Source organism: Martes martes (genome assembly GCF_963455335.1).
Source record: "Martes martes genome assembly, chromosome: 5".
NCBI classification, from domain to species: domain Eukaryota; kingdom Metazoa; phylum Chordata; class Mammalia; order Carnivora; family Mustelidae; genus Martes; species Martes martes.
The window spans coordinates 82108743-82133198 of record NC_137892.1 but is presented as its reverse complement, the minus strand read 5'-3'; the positions used below and the strand labels follow the sequence as shown (position 1 = coordinate 82133198).

Sequence of the window (24456 nt, the reverse complement as noted above, 5' to 3'; positions counted from 1 at the left end):
CCCATAACCAGTAAGGAGATTGAAACAGTCATCAAAAATCTCCAAACAAACAAAAGTCCAGGACCAGACGGCTTCCCAGGGGAATTCTACCAAACATTTAAAGAAGAATTAATTCCTATTCTCCTGAAACTGTTCCAAAAAATAGAAATGGAAGGAAAACTTCCAAACTCATTCTATGAGGCCAGCATCACCTTGATCCCAAAACCAGACAAGGATCCCACCAAAAAAGAGAATTACAGACCAATATCCTTGATGAACACAGATGCGAAAATTCTCACCAAAATACTGGCCAATAGGATCCAACAGTACATTAAAAGGATTATTCACCACGACCAAGTGGGATTTATTCCAGGGCTGCAAGGTTGGTTCAACATCCGCAAATCCATCAATGTGATACAATACATTAATAAAAGAAAGAGTAAGAACCATATGATACTCTCAATAGATGCTGAAAAAGCGTTTGACAAAGTGCAGCATCCCTTCCTGATTAAAACTCTTCAAAGTGTAGGGATAGAAGGCACATACCTCAATATTATCAAAGCCATCTATGAAAAACCCACCGCAAATATCATTCTCAATGGAGAAAAACTGAAAGCTTTTCCGCTAAGGTCAGGAACACGGCAGGGATGTCCGTTATCACCACTGCTGTTCAATATAGTACTAGAAGTCCTAGCCTCAGCAATCAGACAACAAAAAGAAATTAAAGGCATCCAAATCGGCAAAGAAGAAGTCAAACTATCACTCTTTGCAGATGATATGATACTATATGTGGAAAACCCAAAAGGCTCCACTCCAAAACTGCTAGAACTTATACAGGAATTCAGTAAAGTGTCAGGATATAAAGTCAATGCACAGAAATCAGTCGCATTTCTTTACACTAACAACAAGACAGAAGAAAGAGAAATTGAGGAGTCAGTCCCATTTACAATCGTACCCAAAACCATAAGATACCTAGGAATAAATCTAACCAAAGAGGCAAAGAATCTATACTCAGAAAACTATAAAGTACTCATGAAAGAAATTGAGGAAGACACAAAGAAATGGAAAAATATTCCATGCTCATGGATTGGAAGAACAAATATTGTGAAAATGTCTATTCTACCTAAAGCAATCTACACATTTAATGCAATCCCTATCAAAATCCCATCCATTTTTTTTAAAGAAATAGAACAAATAATCCTAAAATTTATATGGAACCAGAAAAGACCTCGAATAGCCAAAGGAATATTGAAAAAGAAAGCCAAAGTCGGTGGCATCACAATTCCAGACTTCAAGCTCTATTACAAAGCTGTCATCATCAAGACAGTATGGTACTGGCACAAAAACAGACATATAGACCAATGGAACAGAATAGAGAGCCCAGAAATAGACCCTCAACTCTATGGTCAACTAATCTTCGACAAAGCAGGAAAGAATATCCAATGGAAAAAAGACAGCCTCTTCAACAAATGGTGCTGGGAAAATTGGACAGCCACATGCAGAAAAATGAAATTGGACTATTTCCTTACACCACACACGAAAATAGACTCAAAGTGGATGAAGGACCTCAATGTGCGAAAGGAATCTATCAAAATCCTTGAGGACAATGCAGGCAGCAACCTCTTTGACCTCCACCGCAGCAACTTCTTCCTAGGAACATCGCCAAAGGCAACAGAAGCAAGGGCAAAAATGAACTATTGGGATTTCATCAAGATCAAAAGCTTTTGCACAGCAAAGGAAACAGTTAACAAAACCAAAAGACAACTGACAGAATGGGAGAAGATATTTGCAAACGACATATCAGATAAAGGGCTCGTATCCAAAATCTATAAAGAGCTTATCAAACTCAATACCCAAAGAACAAATAATCCAGTCAAGAAATGGGCAGAGGACATGAACAGACATTTCTGCAAGGAAGACATCCAGATGGCCAACAGACACATGAAAAAATGCTCCACATCACTCGGCATCAGGGAAATACAAATCAAAACCACAATGAGATACCACCTCACACCAGTCAGAATGGCTAAAATTAACAAGTCAAGAAATGACAGATGCTGGCGAGGATGCGGAGAGAGGGGAACCCTCCTACACTGTTGGTGGGAATGCAAGCTGGTGCAACCACTCTGGAAAACAGTGTGGAGGTTCCTCAAAAAACTGAAAATAGAGCTACCCTACGACCCAGCAATTGCACTCCTGGGTATATATCCTAAAGATACAAACGTGGTGCTCCGAAGGGGCACGTGCACCCGAATGTTTATAGCAGCAATGTCCACAATAGCCAAACTGTGGAAAGCGCCTAGATGTCCATCAACAGATGAATGGATAAAGAAGATGTGGTATATATACACAATGGAATACTATGCAGCCATCAAAAGACATGAAATCTTGCCATTTGCGACGACGTGGATGGAACTAGAGGGTATCATGCTTAGCGAAATAAGTCAATCGGAGAAATATAACTATCATATGATCTCTTTGATATGAGGAAGTGGAGATGCAAGGTGGGGGGGTTTGGGGGGAGGTAGGAAAAGAAAAAATGAAAAGATGGGATTGGGAGGGAGACAAACCATAAAAGACTCTATCTCAAGAAACAGACTGAGGGTTGCGGGGGGGAAGGGGGATGGGAGAGGGTGGTGGGGAAATGGACATTGGGGAGGGTATGGGCTATGATGAGTGCTGTGAAATGTGTAAACCAGACGATTCACAGACCTGTACCCCTGGGGATAAAAATACATTATATGTTTATTAAAATAAAAAAATTTAAAAAAAAAGGAAAAAAGAGAAAGAACCAAGAAAATATATAATTATTATTTTTGATTAATAAATTTTATTATTTTCAATTAATAAATTGTATTATTGTCCATTAATAAATTATTGATTAATGGAAAATAATTTTTATTTTATGTTCATATTTTATCACCATAATCTATCTGGAATAACAGAATCCATCTATCCTTTGCATTTATTTTTTTTAATTTTTTTTGAAGATTTTATTTATTTATTTGACAGATAGAGATCACAAGTAGGCAGAGAGGCAGGCAGGGGCGGGGAGGGAAGCAGGCCCCCCTCTGAGCAGTGAGCCCGGTGTGGGGCCTGATCCCAGGACCCTGAGATCATGACCTGAGCCGAAGGCAGAGGCTTTAACCAACTGAGCCACCCAGGCGCCCCTATCCTTTGCATTTAATTGAAATTTGTTTTCAGTCTGAAAAAGTATGATTTCATCTTAATTTATGGATTTGTAGTTTTGGGGAGACTCTAAACCTAAGAGTTATTTGGGAAAGTTCATTTCCCAAGCATTTATTGAGCCTCCTGAAGACAAAGATATGGATAAGACATGTCCTCTGCTCTTACAGGACTTTAATGAGAGATACAGATCACACAAGGGGTAACTAAAGCATGACTCGTAAGTACATGCTGAGTGGTGTGCACACAAGGCCAGCAGAGCTCAACAGAAGGGTACTGACCCACCTCCTCCACCCATACAAGAATAAAGTAGTGAATGAGCAGAAGAAAAACGTTTTCCAAGTAAAGACAAGTAGATTTAATGTGTGAGGGAAAAAGGGCAGGGTAACTGCAGTTTAAGTTCAGCACTTAGGCAAAGGTTGAATCCCAGCAGGTGTACGAGGAAGTAAAAGCTCTTCTTTTATCCTGAAGGCCACAGGTTCCTACCATCTTCGCATTTAGGGGAATTTTTTTCAATGTCAATAATTGGAATGTTTATTATCTCTCAACTGAGAAAATACTCAGAGACAAAAACTTCGTTTTTAAAGTTAAAAAATATAATCGTGTTTTTAAGTTATTTTTTAAGAATCAAAACCTCAGGTACATGTATATGAACACTTTTGCTACTACTTTGTGGGAGCTGTTCCCTTTGCCTACCAAATGCATGGTACATGTAGACATTACCTGATCTTTTTTATTGTAATTCACACTGACAATATTTAATGTATAGAGGAAGCAGCAAGGTGTAATGGAGTCAAACAGTTAGGCATTTTCATCCTGCTCTTCTTTGGCAGTAGGCAATTACTGAACCTCTTCAAGTTCAATATCCTCACCTAGAAAATGGACTAAAAGGTCTTACTTAGATTGATTTTTAAAGGAGTAGATATAAATGACCTTGTGATATAAGGGGAAGGGAAAGATTAGGAAGAAAGAGTGTCCTCACAGGAGGGACACACTACTACAGGAGAAGCCAGTGTAAATCCTAGGTTATAGGATGATGACTAAGGGGTTATAGGATGATCACTGGGAGAGAATGAAAGGAATGGTCTAGTCCCTGAGGGATCAGGAAGATTAGGCTGCTTACTTGATGACAGCAAATACCCACTCCCTATCAAAAACAAATTCACCTACTTAGCAAGTTAGAGCATAAGAGTAGAGATATGAGTGGGGGGGCTATATTCTAAGTTCCAGAAGAGGAAGGATGAAGGAAGACTGACAATGTAAAAATAGTGCCTGAGTGTTACTGTCTATATCATATACTTTATCAACAACAACAAAACCCCCTAATAAGTTAGAGTATTTGGACAATATATTAAAATATTGATAGTTTTACTGGTATTACAGGTCACATGTCACAATATGAGGGAAATAAATGGGCTCCATTTTAAGTTCCAGTTTCTCATCAATAACTACCAGGTGTTATGGAGATTAAGAAAGGTCCTTCTACAAAATACTCCAATCTTTTCAGCTACTAACCTTTTCCTTTCTTCCACTGAGAACAGAGGCAAAAGCACATACATTATTCATCTAAGGCTGATGAAGGTAAGAGGTATTGGAAGAATAGTACAAGACTCCCATTCACTTTAAGGAAGTAGTCTGGAGAAAATTTTACATTTTCCCTAATCATAATATGATTAATAACCTTTATATTCAACATGTAACGATTCAGAAAAAAATTCCAGTTGGTCTTCACTCTTGGAAATACCTAAGAAATAACTCCATGAACAGATAATTCCTGGAAAACTCAGTCTACCTCCTTTCCCCAATCCCTGACAGCCATCAGTCTGTTCTCTATATCTTGTGATACAAGAGCTTGTGTTTTGTTTTGTTTTTTAGATTCCATATGTAAGTGAGACCATATAGTATTTGTCTTTGTCTAACTTATTTCACTTAGCATAATGTTCTCAAGGTCCATCCATGCTGTCATAAATGGCAAAATTTCATTTTATATGGCTATATAATATTCGTGTGTGTGTGTGCGTGTGTGTGTGTGTTCCACATTTTCTTTATTCATCATCTATCAGTGGACAGAGGTTATTTCCATATCTTGACTATTAAGGATAATACTGTAATGGACATGATTGGGTGGGGAGGGGTGTTAGGGTTTATTTTTAGGGTCCTTTGGATTATGACAAGGAAAGATTCTGATGCCCTGACAGTGGGAGTATCTTTTAATGAAAGCAAAATCAAATAATTAATTAATTAAATAATTCATTAATTATTGTAGCACAGTAAAACTGTAGCTGTAACTGCAGAATCATTATTATATATTATAAATATTATATATGTAATTTAAAATAAAACCTAAATCAGTTTTTGAAGGTCACAAAAATATAAATACACAATATTCAATCAAGTAGAAAATAAAAAGTTAACCACCTAATTAATGAAGGCACTATTTTTCCTATAAGGATGTCTTATTTCTTTTTAGGTTTCTACTGTTCAAAATTTCATCACAACCCCATTTAATCAATATATTTAGTTAAATTCTTTATTTTTTTTTAAAGATTTTATTTATTTATTTGACAGAGAAAGATCACAAGTAGGCAGAGAGAGGCAGAGGGGAGCAGGCTCCCTGCTGAGCAGAGAGTCCGATGTGGGACTCAATCCCAGGACCCTGAGATCATGACCCGAGCCGAAGGCAGCAGCTTAACCCACTGAGCCACCCAGGCACCCTAGTTAAATTCTTTAAACATGTGATTCGATTTTAGGGATCTACTAGGAATTCCAGAGTTGGTATGACAAACATGATAAATATTTTAAGCTAAAGATACCTGAGATTCAACAAAAACAGAAGGAAGGGTCCCCATGTGGCTCAGTCGGTTAAGTATCCAATTCTTGATTTCAGCTCAGGTCATGATCTCAGTGTTGTGAGATGGAGACCCGAGCCAGGCTCCATGCTCAGCACAGAGTCTGCTTGAGACTCTCTCTCTCTCCCTTTCCTTCTGCCCCTCCCACTCCCGGCCCTCTCTTTCTCTCAAATAAATAAAGCTAAAAAACAGAAACAAAAACAGAAATAAACATTCTCATAGTTTCTCTTATCTGACAAAAAGCAGCAATTTCTGGGAAATAAGGCTGCCATAAATTCCCTCTTTGAGGCAGGTCTAGTAGGAGGAAGAAGAATAAGAGTGTACTACTATAAATACAAATATGGTCCTGAAGCAGACAGACCACTCACACCTGCACAGACAAACATGGCCAATTTTTAAATCTCTATTCCCCTAAAAACCCATTTGCCTTTCCTGAAGAAACCTATTTGTTTTTTCTATAGACGCCTTTACTGCTCTCTCTCTTTCCTCTATTGAATTGGGCATACAAGTCTATATGAAGTTAACTATTTAGTGAGCTACCTATTTTTGTTAACTTCCATATGCACATGAATGATTTTTTTTTTCTCCTGTTAACTGGTTACCTGTCAGTTTAATTTTGGGGGCCTAGTCACTGAGTCTTATTGGTTGAGGAAAAGTTTCTTCCCCACACTACAATTTTCAAACAGGAGTGTCACAAAATGTGAAAGAAGAAAACTCAACTTCTAATAAATGTTGAATGCCCTCAGATTCTTCATATAAAATTAATATTTATTTATTTATTGAGCCAGTGTACTGAGAATGTTTTGTGGTTGTATAATACAGGATACAAGGTGCCTCGTTAGCGCAGTAGGTAGCGCATCGGTCTCATAATATGGGATACAAAGACACTTATAAACTCAATTACTCCCCTTGGGAAACTAAAATAAAGAAATGAACAAACATGGGGGCACCTGGGGAGCTCAGTTGGTTATGCATCTGACTTTTTTTTTTTTTAAGATTTTATTTATTTCTTTGACAGACAGAGAGCACAAGTAGGCAGAGAGGCAGGCAGAGAGAGAGGAGGAAGCAGGCTCCCTGCTGAGCAGAGAGCCCGATGTGGGGCTCGATCCCAGGACCTTGGGATCATGACCCGAGCTGAAGGCAGAGGCTTTAACCCACTGAGCCACCCAGGCCCCCTGCATCTGACTTTTGATTTCGGCTGAGGTCATGATCTCAGGGTCATAAGACTGAGCCCCAGGTTGGGCTACATGCTGGGTGTGGAGCCTGTTTACTAATCTCTCTCCCTCTGCCCCTCCCCCTTCTCTTGAGCATCCACACTCTTCGTTCCTCAAAAAAAAAAAAAAAAAAAAAAGGAAATGAACAAACATGAACACACTTTCTTATATTTCAAGGTTGACTGTATACAGTTAAATAAGAGAAGAACCCAAAAAGTACTATAGGAATTTAGAAGAGAACAGTTTGAGGAACACCTGGCTGGCTCAGTTGGTGAAGCATGTGACTTTGGATCTCAGGGTAATGAGCAGGAGTCTTGTGTGGCCTGTAGAGATTACTTAAAAACAAAATCTTTTTAAAAAGAAAAAAAAAGGGGAGCCTGGGTGGCTCAGTGGGTTAAAGCCTCTGCCTTCGGCTCAGGTCATGATCCCAGGGTCCTGGGATCGAGCCCTGCATCGGGCTCTCTGCCCCTTGGAGAGCCTGCTTTCTCCTCTCTCTCTGCCTGCCTCTCTGCCTACTGGTGATCTCTGTCTGTCAAATAAATAAATAAAATCTTTTAAAAAAAAAAAAAAAGAAGAAGAAGAAGAGAACAGTTGAGAAGGCAGGAAAAATTTATGGGAGACCTAACAACTGAGTGAAATGACAAGTGGAGAGGGCTCCACCCAAATCAACTGATCCCACATATCTGGAAAGTGAGGTGTGAACCCTGACATTGTAAAGAAGTGCAGAAAGCCAATATTGTGGTTAAAAAAAAAAAAAAAAGTCTAGAATGAAGGCAGGAACACATGTGGTTTTATATTCCTGAGAGCTTGTAACCGCTAAACTAAATCAGAACTTTCCTTAGTAGATAATGTGTAGCTACTACAGCTTTTTCACCGAAGTGTAACTATTTTGTGGTTTGGAGGCATTCACTGGTTCAGGAAGCGATGGCGCTGTAAAGAGGACACACGCCACGGTATGTTGGTGGGGAGGCAGGCTGAATAACCTTGGACAGGCAGAGCATCGAGTCAGGTACATTAAACAACATCAGAAGTAATGCTGGGCTTAGTGACAGCAATTCCCGAGGAGGTTGGATTTGAGGCATAGTGTGCTTTAGGGAAGTAGTCCATTGCCCAAGATCCATGGAAAATTTCTTTGGTCCTCACTTTGTAGCTCAGCTCGATATCAGAGATTTTCCAGTGAGCATGGACTGGGGAAGGGGAAACGGTGTTTGGCTGTGAAACATGTTTAGTGCCTCCCTCGAACCTCAGAGTGTTTGGGATGCCTAGAAAGCCAAGAAAGAAGGAAAGGTTAGAAAACTTTGGGGAGCCCAGGGCTTCTGCAGCAAAAGAGTACTCAGACATTCCGGAAATTGACAAGCACATAAAAGGAGCAAAAAGCAGGGGCCACTTAACAAAAGTTATAGGGGATTAAGAAAGAGTCCTCAGAGGAGGTGATACCTGCATTCTGAGAAGCCAAGAAAAAGACAGATGGAGGTGTGTGGGAATGACGTGTGCTTGTGTGTGTATGTGTGTATAGGAATCATGGAGAAGTAAAACAATGAGGACGATTCAGTCAGAAAAGTAATGCAATGACTAGAGAACACGGCAGATTCAGAAAACCTGCAGTAATAATTTTGAAAGAAGGAAAAGCCATAGGTGCTAACTGTTACAGAAGGCAGAGACAACGGGGAGCAAGTAGTGGGAGATGGATAGTTAAACATGACAGAGAAGCCAAGGAGCTGTGCACTTTGACTAATTCTAACGTTCAGTCCATGAGAATCTCCGTTTTCTCATTACTGAAATGAGGACCTCAGAGTTCACGGTGAGGATTCAGTGGGAGAATGAATTCATGGGAGGCATTTAATGTAGGCACTGGCATGTAGAATTACTCAACACAGGTTAGTTCCTATGAGCTTTATTATTCCTTATTAAACTTTTACCTGATGCAAGATCTTTAAGGCTTGAGGGTTATTTTCTATTAAGACATTTTTTTGCAGGTTTTATAGATCTCCAGAAGTCCCCCAAATTTTTATTTCAAAAGTTGTAAGTTTAAAAAACAAACATATAATTCATTTCAGCACATAAAGAAGATTTAAAAAGGTGAAATTCAACATGAACAGTTCAAAATCTAATAAGGTGCTGGCCTTCCAGAGCCACATTCAGTATAAAACTTACTAAATTTGGGAGCCCAGGTGGCTCAGTCAGTTGGGCTGCTGCCTTCAGCTCTTGGGTCATGATCCCGGGGTCCTAGGATGGGGCCCTGCATCAGGATCCCTGCTCAGTGGGGAGCCTGCTTCTCCCTCGGCCTGCTGCTCCCCTGCTTGTGCTCACTCTCTCCTGACAAATAAATGAATAAAATCTTGAAAAAACTAAAAAACAAAAACTTACCAGATTTTCTCTGTCTTTCTGCTTCTCATTCTTTTTCTACTCAGGCATTTACATCTAATTTTTTTTTTAATAGTATGCATGACTCTTGCTACCTTTTCCCCCTCCTACTTCCATAGGTATGTGTTTTTCTTACTTATTCTGCTGTTTTCTCTTTGTGTTTACTTTTTTGTTTCTGATGCAAGTTTTGCCTTGGTGACTCCTAATCCCCAACTTTCTCTTATTTCTTTTACTTCCTTCAGTAGGGAATAATAAAAAGCCAAAAAAATAGTATTAATTTTATTTTACACTCCTTATTCATGACTACACATGCTATGAGGAGAATGTGTTACCCACTGACACCTAAAAAAGGCAAGAACTTAAACAGCACACCACCCGACTGTCTTTTGCTTTGCTCTCCAACCAGCCTTATTTGTTTCTTGTTCAGAACTTTTCAGTGAATACTGATTTGTTGAAAAGCAGATTTATGTTATTCCTTTTTCCTGAACATCATTTATTATCGATACATTCCATATTTTGGGCTCAAAGTTAGCTACCACTTAAACAATGGAAAAAAAAAAGAGCAAAGGAAATTGCTGGTAGTGCTAAGACTTTGAAAAATAAGAGCTTTGTATCTTTTTATGTAATTACTTCCTGTATTATGCAAATCAATTGTATTTTTACTTAGTTGGATTAAACTAGGGCTTCTGGGGATAAATTGGGTCAAAGAAATGGAAATAAAATTACAGTATCAGTCATGTTCCTATTTCTCAGGAGGTTTGTACAGTTTTTTTTAATGTTTCATTTCAATCATGTGTACTTCTCCAATGAGACAAAAATCTTTTTATATATACTATTACCCTCTGATAGCTTCACATTTCAAATACTCTGAAACCAGCAAAGGAAACTATAAAAATTTGTTGGCCCTGTGACCATGCCTTCTTGGAGTTTACCTGTAATTGTGCTTTTGCATTTAAAGAGAGCTACAGTTCTTGGGTTTTCTCCAGATGGAGACCTAACAGTAGGGACCACAAATCCCGTCCATAAAACTCCATCCATAATACTTGTTATCAGTCCCATTCCTACTTGGAGGGCTGTGGTTTATAATTCTAAAAATTTTTTATAGTTAAAAACGAAGAGATTTTAGTGTCATCTTGTACGCAGCCGAGAATCTCTTCCATAAAACCGCTGATATTTCAATAATGTGATGAACTAGTACCTGAAGAAGCAAAATTCCTACTATCAGGGAAATGTTAATGCACCAGGAGATCTTTTTGGTGGGTTCTAAGTGTTACAAGACGAGTAACAATAAAAATAGTAACAACAAACAGCTGGTAATTCTTGAGCACTTAACTGTATGGCAGACATGGTGCTAACTGTTGGGAAGCTGTTACTTATCCCATATCAGAGATGAGGAAATTCTCTGGCTTCTCCTAGGTCATGCGGCTGATGGTGGGAAAGCTGGGTTCCAGCCCAAGCACGAGAAACCAGGGCCTCTGATCATGACCATCCTAGTATATGCTTTCCTACTGAGCCCAAATCAGCCTGCTTTAATTCTCAATCAGTCTACATTCTCCTTTTGTGGCCAACCAGAACACGCTCCTACCTTTCCCCATCCCCTGATGTAACGACAAGAATATTAATGGAGCAGCTCCCAGATGCTACTGTCCTCCAGCTTGTCACACAGCAACCAAAGAAAAGAGGGACGTCCCTGCTTCTGTTGTGTTAACTCTCTGAAATGGTTTGAAAAGACCTACCAGATACCTGAACGTTCTCCATTCTTCAGACCAAATTTTCCCACTTCCTTCAACCACGTATGCTAGGACGGAGTTTCCAGTTCTTATTAATCCTGTGGTTTCTCTCTTGTACACATATTTCCGCTTGCAAATACGTCTTTTAAAAATGTGATCATCAGACATGAACGCTGTCATCCACATGCTTCTGACAGGTCTGTTAAAGCAAGACGAGAGGCCCAGAATGGAGTCACTGATGCTAACTAAGCCCCGCGGCACCGAACCACGCCTGAAGCGCCGCTTCTGCTCCCCCGAAACGGAATCTCCAGTCCCTCAACCAGGACTCCCCCGAGGGGCCCTCGCTAGGTCGCCTGCCTGACCTCGGCCGCGCCCGAAAGGCAAGTGACCTCGCCGTGCAACCTGCGCGTCGTCGGGTCACGTGACGGCTCTGTTCCCGCTCCCTTCCGGCTGCAGGTGTCTTTCCTGCCGTCCAGGCCCCCGGAGCTCCTTTCCACCTGCCAGACCGGAAGTTACCCGACTCGAAGCAGGTTTTGTCCGCATGAACTCCCGAGTCCGTAACGTGCCTCACGTTTCTCTCCTCCCGGTCCTGGAGACAGAAGAGGGACCCCACGGGGCCCGGAGCGACCAGCAGCAGCCAGGCGCAGGCAGCCCCTCGAGCCCGCGGCTCCTCGCGCTCCTCGCCGCCTCCCGAGGTCGGGCACATCCCCGTCGGATCCCCGCTCTTCAGCTTTTACCACAAAGCTCTCAGGCTTTACTGGACCATTTCTTTCTCCCACCTGGACCCAGCAGCTGGCCGCGGTCGGACTGGGCTTGACTGAAAACCGGACTGGGTCCCCTGTCAGATGCGTCCGACTTCAAAGCTGGACAGCGTTCGGGCTCATACAGGTCTGGCTTAGAGAACCGGATGGGGTCCCCCGTCAGACTGGGTCCGACTTCAAAACCGTACGACGTTTGGGCTCACACAGGTTCCGGCTTAGAGAACCGGACTGGGTCCCCCGTCAGACTTCAAAGCCGGATGACGTTCGGGCTCACACAGGTTCCGGCTTAGAGAACCGGATTGGGTCCCCCGGCAGACTGGGTCCGACTTCAAAGCCGGGGGACGTTCGGGGTCACACCACTGGGTCCACGTCAGACTGGGTGCGACTTAAAAACCCGACGACGTTTGGGGGTCGTACAGGTTCTGGCTTAGAAACCGGACTGGGTCCCCCGCCAGATAGATCCGACTTCAAAGCCAGACGACGTTTGGTGTCACACTGGTTCCGGCTTAGAGAACCCGACTGGGTCCCCCGGCAGACTGGGTCCGACTTCAAGGCCGGGCGACGTTCGGGGTCACACAGGTTCCGGCTTAGAAACCGGACTGGGTTCCACGTCAGACCGGTCCGACTTAGAAGCGGAACTGGGTCCAGGGAAGCACTGGGTCCGACGTGGAAACCAGACCGAGTTCAGGGTTGGACTGGGTCCGCTTTCCAGACTGACTGGTTTCGGGGCCTGAGCGGGTTCCCTGTGAGGCCTCCGGGAGAAGTTCTGCTTGAAGCTGAGGGAGCAGGGGAACCTCACCAAAGGTAATGTTGAGTTACAGCGGCCGCAGGGGGAACTTTCGCGGCAGATACGCTTCTCCGTTTATGAGGCACCCTACAGAAAAGGGCGTCTCGCCCAGGTACTCAGCCTCGAGGCTGGGGGGAAGCGACTTTTCCTCGGCGGAAGTGTCTGGCGACCGCGCGGAGAACGCGGGGCCTCGCGCTCACTCCGGAGCCCGCAGGCAGGATCCTGGGAAAACTGGCCAAAGCCAGCAGGGGTAAGAATTCTCACCAAAGAACGCTCTTCTGTCTGCCTGCGGCGCCTGGCGCATAGGGGAGGGCAGAATTTCCCTTCGTCCCTTCCTTTCCAAATCCAGACCGGCGGGCGAAACAAAACAATCCCCCAAAATGGAAAAACTAACAGTAGATCCTCGAGTTGTGACTCCTGAATTGGCTTTTAGTTACCGTTAGTTGTTGATCCTTTCCCTGCTTGTTTGTCTGGTTTGTGGCTGAGCTTGGCTTGGCATCTGTCAGGTCGGCAGCTCCAAAACTATGACCAGGCTGCTTCTCTTTACCTTTTCACAGGCCAGAGAGAGAGGGAGCGTAACCCCCGAGGGCACTGGGTTTATTATGTATTGTTTCTGCCTGTGGCCTTCCAGCTTGTTTTTTCCAGACCTGTAAAATGGTCCAGAGCAGACATGATGATTTCTAGCATTCAGTGATTTAAGTTCCGTTTACTGTGGCTAAGTCGTTTCATATGAAGGGTGCCCTTCAAGTGTCCTCTAGCATCCCAGACGAGACGCAGGAAGCCATCTTGCGTCCAGAGCTTCTGTTAACGTGGTGTCTGGCGAGCTGTTAGGCTCCGGTTTGGCTGAGTCACTCGGGAGACCGCAGCATCCTCTAGTGGTCAGAGTTAAGCTTCCAGACGCGCATACTCTGAACACGACAAGAAATTATCCTGACCGTAGGTGTCAGGCGACTGTGTTGGGGCGGGTTTTGATGCACCTGATACAGCTCGGGTTTTTTTTAGGCCTCCACCCACGTCTCCATTCTCACCTAGTTCTCCGTAAGGGCTCAAGAATTCAGGCTGCTTTTCCCTCTCTTTTTTAGTGATTATAGACACTTTTTCTTTTGAGGTACTTCTTATTTCTACCTTATTTGCTGTCCCTGAGCACATAGGTCTTTTTTTTTTTTTTTAAAGATTTTTATTTATTTATTTGACAGACAGAGATCACAAGCAGGCAGAGAGACAGGCAGAGAGAGAGGGAGGAAGCAGGCTCCCTGCCGAGCAGAGAGCCCGATGCGGGGCTCGATCCCAGGACCCTGAGATCATGACCTGAGCCGAAGGCAGAGGCTTAACCCACTGAGCCACCCAGGCGCCCCCAACACATAGGTCTTTTAATATGAGGAAGTTACCTAACGTTCCTACAGAAGAAAGAGGCAAAGAATAACCCACCTGAGGTAATTGTGGTTTAGACGAAGCGTTAGATTTTTGGGTCCACCCTGGATTAAAAACCCCACTCTGCTAACTTACTTGCCCGTGCTGTTAGTAAGGTTACTAAACTTTTCTAAGTTGACTCACAAGATAAGGATAACCTTACAGGGTTATTGTGGCTCTCATACGGAGCCAAGTCAACTACCCAGTCCTCGTACAGCAGATGCTCCATTAAATCCCAAGGAAACCCTAAAGAACTTAATTTCAGTCATCGAAAGCTAGCAGATAACGTGTTTCTGGACTGAGAGTTTTCCAAGTATTCCTTCTGATGCTAGTTTAATTCTCCATGGGATTATTGTCCTCATGACCAACTGGGTCCTTTCCTGTCAGTCAATAACTGTAATCACATTTCCTGAGATAGTCGTCAGTATGTGAAGAAGGGAATGGGGAAGGAAAAAGCATCATGATGGAAACCTTGTCCAGGATTTCAGAATGGCTGTATTTTGTAAAATCTGGTCTGAGTTTGTCTCAGTCACCTACCCCAGTGTAATCAAATATACCTTTTGAGGGTAAAGCATTCAGGAACAACAGGAAGTATTTAGATGCATTTTATTCAACAGTTGGGCCTGCTAGGCATTGTGGTGACCACAGGGGATTTTAGAACCTTGGTTCTCAGCAAGGTCCAGATTTTTGAATGAAGACAGGGGTCTGACGCTTCCTGTAAAAGAGGTTAAACAGAGGATGAAAAAAGTGACTATGGGAGGAAAACAATGAAAAAACATCAGCTTTATTTAAAATAGAAAGGTTTCAGATTTTTATTCCCATTTCTCTGCCTTTCTTTCATTTATTCATTCATGTATTCATTAATTTATCAAATATTCACAGACACTATTTCTTACATGCAATAAGTATACAAAAGAAAAAAAAGATGTCTGTCTTTACAGGTTTACAGATCTACTGTGGCATTACAGTAAACCTCTGAAGTCAATCTCTAATTCATCGTTGCTTCTTTTTCTCCTAATATCTTTGTTCTACCCACAAGGTTTCTATCTTAGCTGGTGCCTGGGCTACTACAGGATGTTCTAATCAACTGATCTTTTGCTTTAAAATTCTGGGGGTTAATACCTGTGAGATCTCACAGAAGGAAATCATGTCTGTATCCTAACTGATAACTGCCAGGTGTGAGCATCCTCCCTTCCAGATAAAAACTTCTCTGCTCCCCAGGACATCACCTTTCCCAAACCAGTTTTCTTTTGTGTTAGCTAAATATTCCTAAATCCTGTAATTGTGCCTCATGAAGTTGTTTCCAGAGCTCACTCTCTCTCTTTTTTAATTTTTTAAACCATCCCTTCCTTGAATATACTGGATATAGAAATTCTTTGATTTCTCTGTTTCTGGAGGACATCTGACTTCCATATATCTATGCATGTGTTTATCTGGACCTTGATGATTTTCTTTTTTTATTTATATATTTGACAGAGAGAGAGACACAGGAAGAGAGGGAACACAAGCAGGGGGACTGGGAGAGGGAGAAGCAGGCTTCCTGCTGAGCAAGGAGCCCGATGCAGGACTCGATCCCAGGACCCTGGGATTATGACCTGAGCCGAAGGCAGCCGCTTAACGACTGGGCCACCCAGGCATCCCGATGATTCTTCATTTTAAGAGTTTTTAATGTTTTGTTATTCCATGGGTATTACTCATACATAATACTTACGTCTGAGTTGTTTAGCATACATAGCACGAACATCTAAACATAGTACACAGGTTGACTTACCTTCTATATAGCTGTGTTGTCCATCCCTATTTACCTGTTTAAATTCACATCAGTGAAAGTTACAAAATATAAAAATTCAGTTTCTCAATTGTACTAGACACATTTTAAGCACTGGTGGCAAGGCTAGTGGCTTCCGTACTAGACAACAGAGTTATAGAACGTTTCCATCTTTGCAGAAAGTTCTACTAGAGAGTGCTGGCCTATAGAATGGAATTTGCCAGTACAGATTCCCGGAGAAGACACAAAGAGAAAAAAGTCCTTAATGACTATCTGACAAGCACATAATGCTGCTATCTCAAAAAACCCCCAACAACTAGGGTCAGAGCCTGGCTCTAGTTAACTTGACAACAGATTTTGGGAGGCTTTTAATGGGCAGTAGAGAGAAAGGTGGTATGGTACATCATATTTTACACTAGGAAAAGCCATACTTTCTCTCTAGACCTGTTTTCTTTTTCTTTTTTAAATCAATTAATTTATTTGAGAGAGAGTGGAAGAAGGGGCAGATGGGGAGGATCTTCAGGCAGACGCCACTGCTGAGTGTGGAGCCCAACTTGGGCTCCGTCCCAAGACGCATGAGTTCCTGACCTGAGCCAAAACCGAGTTGGACATTCAACTCACTGAGCCACCCAAGCACCCCTAGACTTGTTTTCTTATCTGAGAAATACAGGAAGAAAAGTTACGTTTTCTGGCATTCAAATGTTCTTCCCATATTTAAATATTTTTTAAAAAATAGAATGAGTAAGCCGGACAGGTGGGTTTTAAAGGCTAAGGGAGTGGGGTGTCTCAGCTGTACGCTCATATTTTCCTAATATTTCATTTTAACATTGGGCCTTTTGGTCTTGGAACTTGGAAATTTTTCTAAATCTCAATGTTGTTATACTGCTGCTCCTCCCCTTGGATGGAAATACAATGTTTGACCTTTATGTCATCAGCCTAGGTCATGAGAAAATTAACAAGTGTTTTCCAGTTCCTCTTACAAATCTTTAATGTGGCAATAAATTCAGCACAAAGTAGAACACCTAATATTTGGATCTTAAAACTTGAGGATATGAAATCTCTCTCCCTGGGGCCCTATTTCAACAATCCTTGCTAACACTCAAGATTTTCTGACGTAATTTAAAGCAGACCCAGAAGTCATGTTATCAGGAATTTATACTATGGAATAATGGAAATGCGTGCAGTCATTTGAGTCTAGATCAAAGTCTTTAATGCTAGATCTGTTCTTAGAATAATTTAGAGTTTTCTAGGCTACTTGTGGAATATCTTTTATTTGTTTTGATCATTCTACACCTTTCTTTAACCTGGGATGTCTTTGCAGTGCTGTCAAAATTCTGAGCCCTCTTTAAATGACATCCTTTTCATGAATCCTTTCTTGACCCTTTCAGTACTAAGGAATCTGTGTCTCTCCTTCACTCTGGTAGTACTTTCCTCACACCTCATTTGATGGCATTTGTCCCAAGTTACCAGAAGCTGCCTTATTGAACTTAGGACCCATTTTCTTTTACTCATAAGCACAAGGAAAGCAGAGGAAACCAGCACGATGCTGGGTACAAGTTAGGTTTTCAGGAGCAGAGGAAAATAGAAAACTTGTGCCAGATCTGCTTCTCTGAGGGCATGAATTTGATTCCCAGCATCTACCTATGATCACTTCAGAAAATGAGATTAATTGAGGCTGGTTCTCATCTCCATAAATGAAAATGCTACAAAAGTATGTTTTTGGTCACCTGATCCATATAATTCATATTTGCATTTTTGAGGGCTTTAGTAAACACAGTCATTACTATCACCAAGAATGATTTTTTCAAGATTTTATTTTTAAGTAGTGCCTACATCCCACATGGGGCTCAGACTCACAACTGCAAGATCAGTCAAGAGTCACATGGTCTAGGGGCACCTGGGAGGCTCAGTGGGTTAAGCCTCTGCCTTCGGCTCAGGTCATGGTCTCAGGGTCCTGGGATCGAGCCCCGCATTGAGCCCCACATCGGGCTCTCTGCTCATCAGGGAGCCTGCTTCCTGCTCCCCCCCCCCCGCCTACCTCTCTGCCTACTTGTGATCTCTCTCTCTCTGTCAAATAAATAAATAAAATCTTTAAAAAAAAAAAAAAAAAGTCACATGGTCTAGCAACTGAGCCAGCCAGACGGCCCTGTGATTTTTTTTTTTTTAAGATTTTATTTATTTATTTGACACAGAGAGAGAGAGAGATCACAAGTAGGCAGAGAGGTAGGCGGTGGGGGGGGGGGGGGAAGCAGGCTCCCTGCTGAGCAGAGAGCCCGATGCAGGGCTCAATCCCAGGACCCTGAGACCATGACCTGAGCCAAAGGCAGAGGTTTAACCCACTGGGCCATCCAGGCACCCAGCCCTGTGATTTTTTAAACTTAAAGGTATTTTGGGTATCTTAGCTTTTTAAAAATCTAGACTATCTACTGGTTTGCTGTTAAAGCATAGGTTTTTGTTATATAAGTGATTTTTGAAAAAATTAATTCAGAGAACCATTCAAACACTTTACTCTATTCCACTATCCTTTCCTTAACACATTTATCTTATACTATGTTATTAATACCTTTCACCCTTTTGTTCAGATTTTTATTGGAGTGCCTCTCTCTCCCTTACATCCTAAACAAAGCCTCCAAACTTTTCAAAATCCTAGCAGGCATAATTAGTTTTTTTTTAATATTGTGCTCTCTGAGCACTTTGCTCTTATTTCCGCTGACTACATTGTAATTAGCATTGAGTGTAACCAAGTCGAGACTTGAAACATGTTGGGCTTCCTTCTGTATCTCACAAATACTTGGTCTGGTACCTGACTTTAAAGCACAGTTGAAACAGCAAGGATTTGGACCCATGTCTGTCACTTACTGCAAGTTACTTGAGCTCAGTCTCAATTTCTTTATGTTTATAACGGGCTTAGTATTCTCTGCCTCAGAGATTTGTGAATATTCAATGCCTTGCCCCATGCCTGACACAGCAAGTGTTGCTTTCTGTCATAACACACACACATAAACATCTCTGTAGATAATCATACCAGATATGTAATGAGAAGAAGAGATTGAGAACTATTTTTGGAAAGATGAGATAATGTTATTGGTATATTGATTGGAACTTAGAGGGATAAGATACATGAAAATTTGAAGACAGCTAGCTTAAAACTATGTTTTAAAAGACATTTGAGTTTGTACTCACTTATTTTGAACACATAACACACATTCATTAGAATATGTTTCTCCATCAGTCCCGCAGACAGGATCATAGATCTTGGTACATGCATTTGTTTCAGTGTTACATTTAGCCTAAAAATGGAATTAAACAGAATTATCTTCCATCATTTAGCTTTCTTTGAGTTTATAGCAAAATCTCTAAAATGGTTTTCACTTCCTTGGAGTTGGTCAGCTTAAAGATGGAAGCATGGTTGTGGGCGTGGGGTTAGAGATACTGAGTGTCTGAGAGGAAGAATCCAAGGTTTGGAATCAGAATGCCTGATTGCATGTAATGCCTCTGCTGTTTACAGACTGTGAGACGCTGGCAAATCTCCTTGTGTCTCCAGGCCTCGGTCACTTCATCGGCACAATGGGGAGGATATTATCACTTCCACACCTGTCTCATGGTGGCATCGTGAGGTTTAAATAAGGTGAGTGACATCATGTTCAAGTTTGCAATGATGACAGGTCAGTGATGGTTCCTCTCAGGTCAGCCACACTGTGGGCATGTCTTCCTTGCACACTGTGGTCCAGTTACACTGCCCTTCTCTTAGTCATGTGACAACACCATGTGCTTTCTGCCCTGGGAGCCCTTGCACAGTCTGTTTGCTGGACATCAGTAAGAACTTGTAGTTGCAGAATGGCTGTTATAGGCCAGGCACTTTCCTAAGTGCTTTTATGTATTACTCTGTTTAAATCTTACAACTATCCTTTGAATTTTTTATTATACTCTTCTTCCAGTGAAGACAGTGAAGCACAAAGAGATTAAATCAGCCAAGGCTACACAGCTGGTAATTCCAGATCCAGGATTCAAACCCACTTTGTCTAGATTCTGAGCTTTGGCTCGTACCCAGTTCAGCCTGCTACTCCTACCTACTGGTTATATTTTGCTGATATTCACTTACCCTTCATGGCTCAGAATATATCTCACTTAGGGGCACATTCTGTGATCTAACCAGGCTAGGTTCCAGATGGTACCAGAATTTCTTAAAACCCTTATCATTAGTGTGATAATTCATTCACTCATGTCCTTTTGGTTTGCCATCTATCTCCTCACTAGATATAAATGAAAAGGGACATTTCCTCTGATCTTTAAATTTACTGCAGTTAATAAATTTATAAACACAGAACAAAAAAAAGAAAAATTAGGTATAGAATGTTTTTCTAGAGGAAGAACATAGTTTATTATTTTCTTTTGCTCATTAAAAATTAGAGCTCAACTTTGGGAATTGGGAGAACTTTATGCCAACATGGTCATACTGCCTGAAAGGAGGAAGGGCTCCTTGGAGGGAAGTTAAGAAGAGTGCTACCCCAAACCCTTGCCCTACCAGATAGCCTCAGAATGTTCAAAATGCCTCCACAGCAAACATTATATGACGATGTAGAAATTGCCTGTGTATTGGTGCATTTGTCCTTCAGCATAAGTCCTGTGGGAGCACTGCTGTTACTCTCCATACTTTGCAGGTTAAGCCTCACTAGTCCCCCACACCCATCCTGACTTCAGGTGAAACTGAAATGTCACAGCTTGACTGTGCATTGAGTGGAGCAAACAGCTCTAGTCTGACAGATTAAAAAAAGTACGGAATATTCCTTACCTCTCTTCCCTCCAAGCCAGCTCTGGTGTTACCTGGAAAACATGAATGAAACACGGGAGGTCAGGTAGTAAGTGGGAGAAGCCAGATCTGCTCTTATTTGCAATCATCCACTTCCATTCAAGACTATGACTTCTCTGCTGGCTCCTTCTGCTCCCCCCACCCACCATGTTCTTCTTTTTCCACTTCTTCTTCTTCTTCTTTTTTTTTTTTTTTTTAAAGATTTATTTATTTGAGAGAGAGAGAGAGAGAGCATGATCAGGGGAAGGGACATAAGGAGAGGGAGAGAATCCTTGAGTAGACATCCTGCTGAACACGGAGCCTAACACAGGGCAAGACCAGGACCTGAGCCGAAATCAAGGGTCAGATACTCAACTGACCGAGCCACCCAGGCGCCCTGCCCCATCCCTTCTTGTTTCTGCCTTCTCTCAAGGACATCTCACTGGCGTCCAATAACTCCCTGCCTGCTGAAGCCTCAAGAAAATGAAGCAGAAGTTTGATTAGGACCAAAGTATCTCAGTTGGACATTTCATGAAAGTTGATCCATTTCTTTGAAAATAGAAGTGATTTACTTACTGCTTGAGATGTGTCAAGCACAGAGCAAATATCTTCTGAATGTTCACTGCCTACTTGCAACTGGTCACTAAACCCTTGATCTTATAATTAGTGATCTAAGAAGTGTCAGTATCTTTAACTCAGTGTATAGATGAAGATGTGGAGAGTTTATATGAAAATTTATGAAACAGTTAACACCAGCACCAACCAGGTCTCCTGACACAAAACTTACTTGCAATTACATGTAAGTCGTCTTTAGTAAGTAATGTTAAAAATAGAGCTCCTTTGACATCTCACCATCAGTCCCCAAAGAGCTCTTTCCCTCTGTTAGATTACACTGATTATTAGTCCAGTTCACATTTCTTGAATTTATAGATAGATGCTTAAAATTGCCAGGTTGCATTCTCTAGAAAATTACAGGTCTACTGACACTATATAGGGGTGGTGATTTTGGATGAGCTCTTGAAGAGAAGAGGAACTAACTTGATAGCATCCAAAGGAAGAAATGTTGGTGAGATTTGATTCTGATACTGACAATTTCTGAGGTGGTCTAGATAAAGTGGTAGCTCTTCCTAAGTCAATTTCCTGAGAAGCAACAAGGCATCTCTGGGCTTGAAGAAGCCCCCTAGAATAGGTCCCTGACGTTATTTCATTTCATTGGGACCAAAAGATCTGTCCAAGACTAGACTCTAAGTCTAGAATATAATGAGATCAGTAATGCAACATGTCAAAAGGGTTTTACTCAAATCAGAAAATATGCAAAAGCACCTACCAGATAAACTCAACAGGGCCAAAGCACTAAGAAGAAAGATGCTTGTTACCTTCATGATGAAAGTTTGGTATTCAGAGCTCAGTCGAAAACAGCATTGAACTTACCACTTCTCTTCAGAACCCTGGGACGGGAAGGTTTATATAGTTAGGCTGGCCGCCCAGACGCCACCTCCTGCCCTGTCACAGGTCTGTGGTTATTGATTGACTCTGTAGCATAGCCTGACCCCAAGTTCCAGGAATGTCACTTTCGTAAAAAAGGTAAAAGAAACAGCACAGGCCTGTGATGTACCAAGCCAGGATTCTGTCAGAAAAGTTCTGGTGGTTGGTTAGTTGGTTCTCCCCTTAACTTCCTCTATGACTGTGGGGAGCCCAGTGGTCTCATCCATAAGGTGAACTCAAAGGTCGCCTGTGCTCTATAGCTCTGGATATATAAACAGGTGTGGATATCCAAAAATTGCTCTCTATTGTTTCTTCTTTTCATTCGGCTTTCCCCTGTTTTCTTTTTTAAAGATTTTATTTATTTATTTGTCAGAGAAAGAGAGAGATCAAGAGAGCACGCATAAGCAGGGAGAAGAACAGGCAGAGGGAGAAGCAGGCTCCCCACTGAGCAAGGAGCCTGATGTGGGACTTGATCCTAGGACCTTGGGATCATGACCTGAGCCAAAGGCAGATGCTTAACCGACTGAGCCACCCAGGCGTCCCTAGATTTTCCCTTTTTTATTCTTTTTCTTTTCTTATGTTCTGTCACTCACTCACAAAGCCCAGTGTTGCTGACCTAGAGACAGGGTAGAGTTGGAGAGGGCTTAGGTCTCTAAGGTGTTTATGTGTGTTCTGGGACTAGATCTGCTTGCCAGACACTTACTAGCTCTGTGTTCTTGGACGGGTGGTTCATTTGTGCTGTGCCTCACTTTATTCACCTGAGATCTGAAAAAATAATAGCATTTAACTCAAAGTGTTTCTCTTTCATTCAAGCGCAAATGTTGTTCTACCTGTGTAGAACAATATTTGGGAGATAGTTCTCCCTTCTCTCTTGTGTTTCTGCCTATCTTGTGAGGAGAGGCACTGACTGCCTGTGACTCAGTTGCTCTTTTCAAGAGTTTGTACAACAAATGGACTTGGAAGGTGGAATAGTATTTCTCTCTGGAGCAAAGAGATAAAGATAATATCTCTCACCAGTACAAAGATTAGGTGGGCATGGTGTCCTTTAAAAAAGATTAGGGATTTTTAAAAAGCATGGCATCCTTCTTGTGGAGCACAGTACACTTTCTCTGTGGGTACCACTTGGTCTTCCTCTTGTCACCCTGTAGAAATTGAGGCTTGGGAAACCAGATGACATTGGCATTTTGGCTCTTGTAATTGAATAATTAAGTCCCTTGTCTCCATCTCAGCAGCCTGTGTCTTCTGCCAGCATCCCTCTAACTGTGGTAGGCTAACTTGTTAGCTTCCAGGTAGGGTAAAATCTCAGATCTTCCCTAGTCTTGAACTGTGCTCATGTCTGGAGATACATCAGTGAGTAAAAATGACAGTCCCTGCCCTCATGGAGCCTCCATTTTATTTTACTTTATTTTTTAGTTTTTTAAAATTAAAAAAAATTTTTAAAAAGATTTTATTTATTTATTTGACAGATAGAGATCACAAGTAGGCAGAGAGTCAGGCAGGGTGGGGGGGAAGCAGGCTCCTGCTGAGCAAAGAGCCTGATGTGGGGCTCTATCCCAGGACCCTGGAATCATGACCCGAGCTGAAGGCAGAGGCTTAACCCACTGACCCACCCACGTGCCCCTCCATTGCATTTTAATTGGGGGAGACAGGCAATAAGAAAGTCATCTGATAATTATGAAACATATCGGATTATGATAAATATTATGGAGAAAAAGGATAATGGTGCTGGAGGATCAGGAGAGAGTTATTATAGATTGCCAGAGAAGGCCTTGCTGATTAAGTCACATTTGAACAGAGACGTGAAGGAAGTGAAGAACTGAACCATGCAGATATCCAAGAACAGGCACTCCAGTCAGAACAGCGAGGGCAAAGGCTCTTAGGCAAAAACTTGCTTGATCTGTTTGACAGACATCTAGGGCGATGGATAATCTGGCTGGAGCACAGTGATGAAAGGACATCCATCAAGGATGGCAGGGAGATGAAGGAAGTAGTGAGATCTGAGTGGTAAAGGCTGTGTAGGCTGTAGTAAGGACTTCAGTTTGGAAGCAAAGGGAAAGCCATTAGAGAGCTGTGGCACAGGAATAACATGATACGGCGTTCATTGTAAAAGGTTATTTTACCTTCTTAAGAGAAT

The 24456-nt window shown here is 42.0% G+C and overlaps 1 protein-coding gene across 1 annotated transcript; it reads right to left on the bottom strand.

Annotated features, from left to right (window-relative positions):
• Positions 1–14870: 14870 nt before the first annotated feature.
• On the bottom strand, positions 14871–22280 carry SPINK1 (serine peptidase inhibitor Kazal type 1). The gene is made up of 4 exons (XM_080804825.1): positions 22165–22280; positions 20841–20872; positions 19232–19338; positions 14871–14995 (listed from the first exon to the last, which is right to left on the bottom strand). Exons 1-4 carry the CDS (start codon positions 22217–22219, stop codon positions 14950–14952), a joined length of 240 nt encoding a protein of 79 aa, XP_080660951.1. The 5' UTR covers positions 22220–22280; the 3' UTR covers positions 14871–14949.
• Positions 22281–24456: the final 2176 nt, after the last annotated feature.

Excerpts from the sequence above, each read along its gene's own strand:
- SPINK1 (XM_080804825.1), bottom strand. The coding sequence starts at position 22,219 with ATGAAGGTAACAAGCATCTTTCTTCTTAGTGCTTTGGCCCTGTTGAGT. Across the intron at positions 19,339-20,840 it reads CTGGCTTGGAGGGAAGAGAG|GCTAAATGTAACACTGAAAC; the intron begins GTAAGGAATATT and ends TTCCATTTTTAG. Across the intron at positions 14,996-19,231 it reads GTGTTATGTGTTCAAAATAA|GAAGCGTCAGACCCCTGTCT; the intron begins GTGAGTACAAAC and ends CCTCTTTTACAG.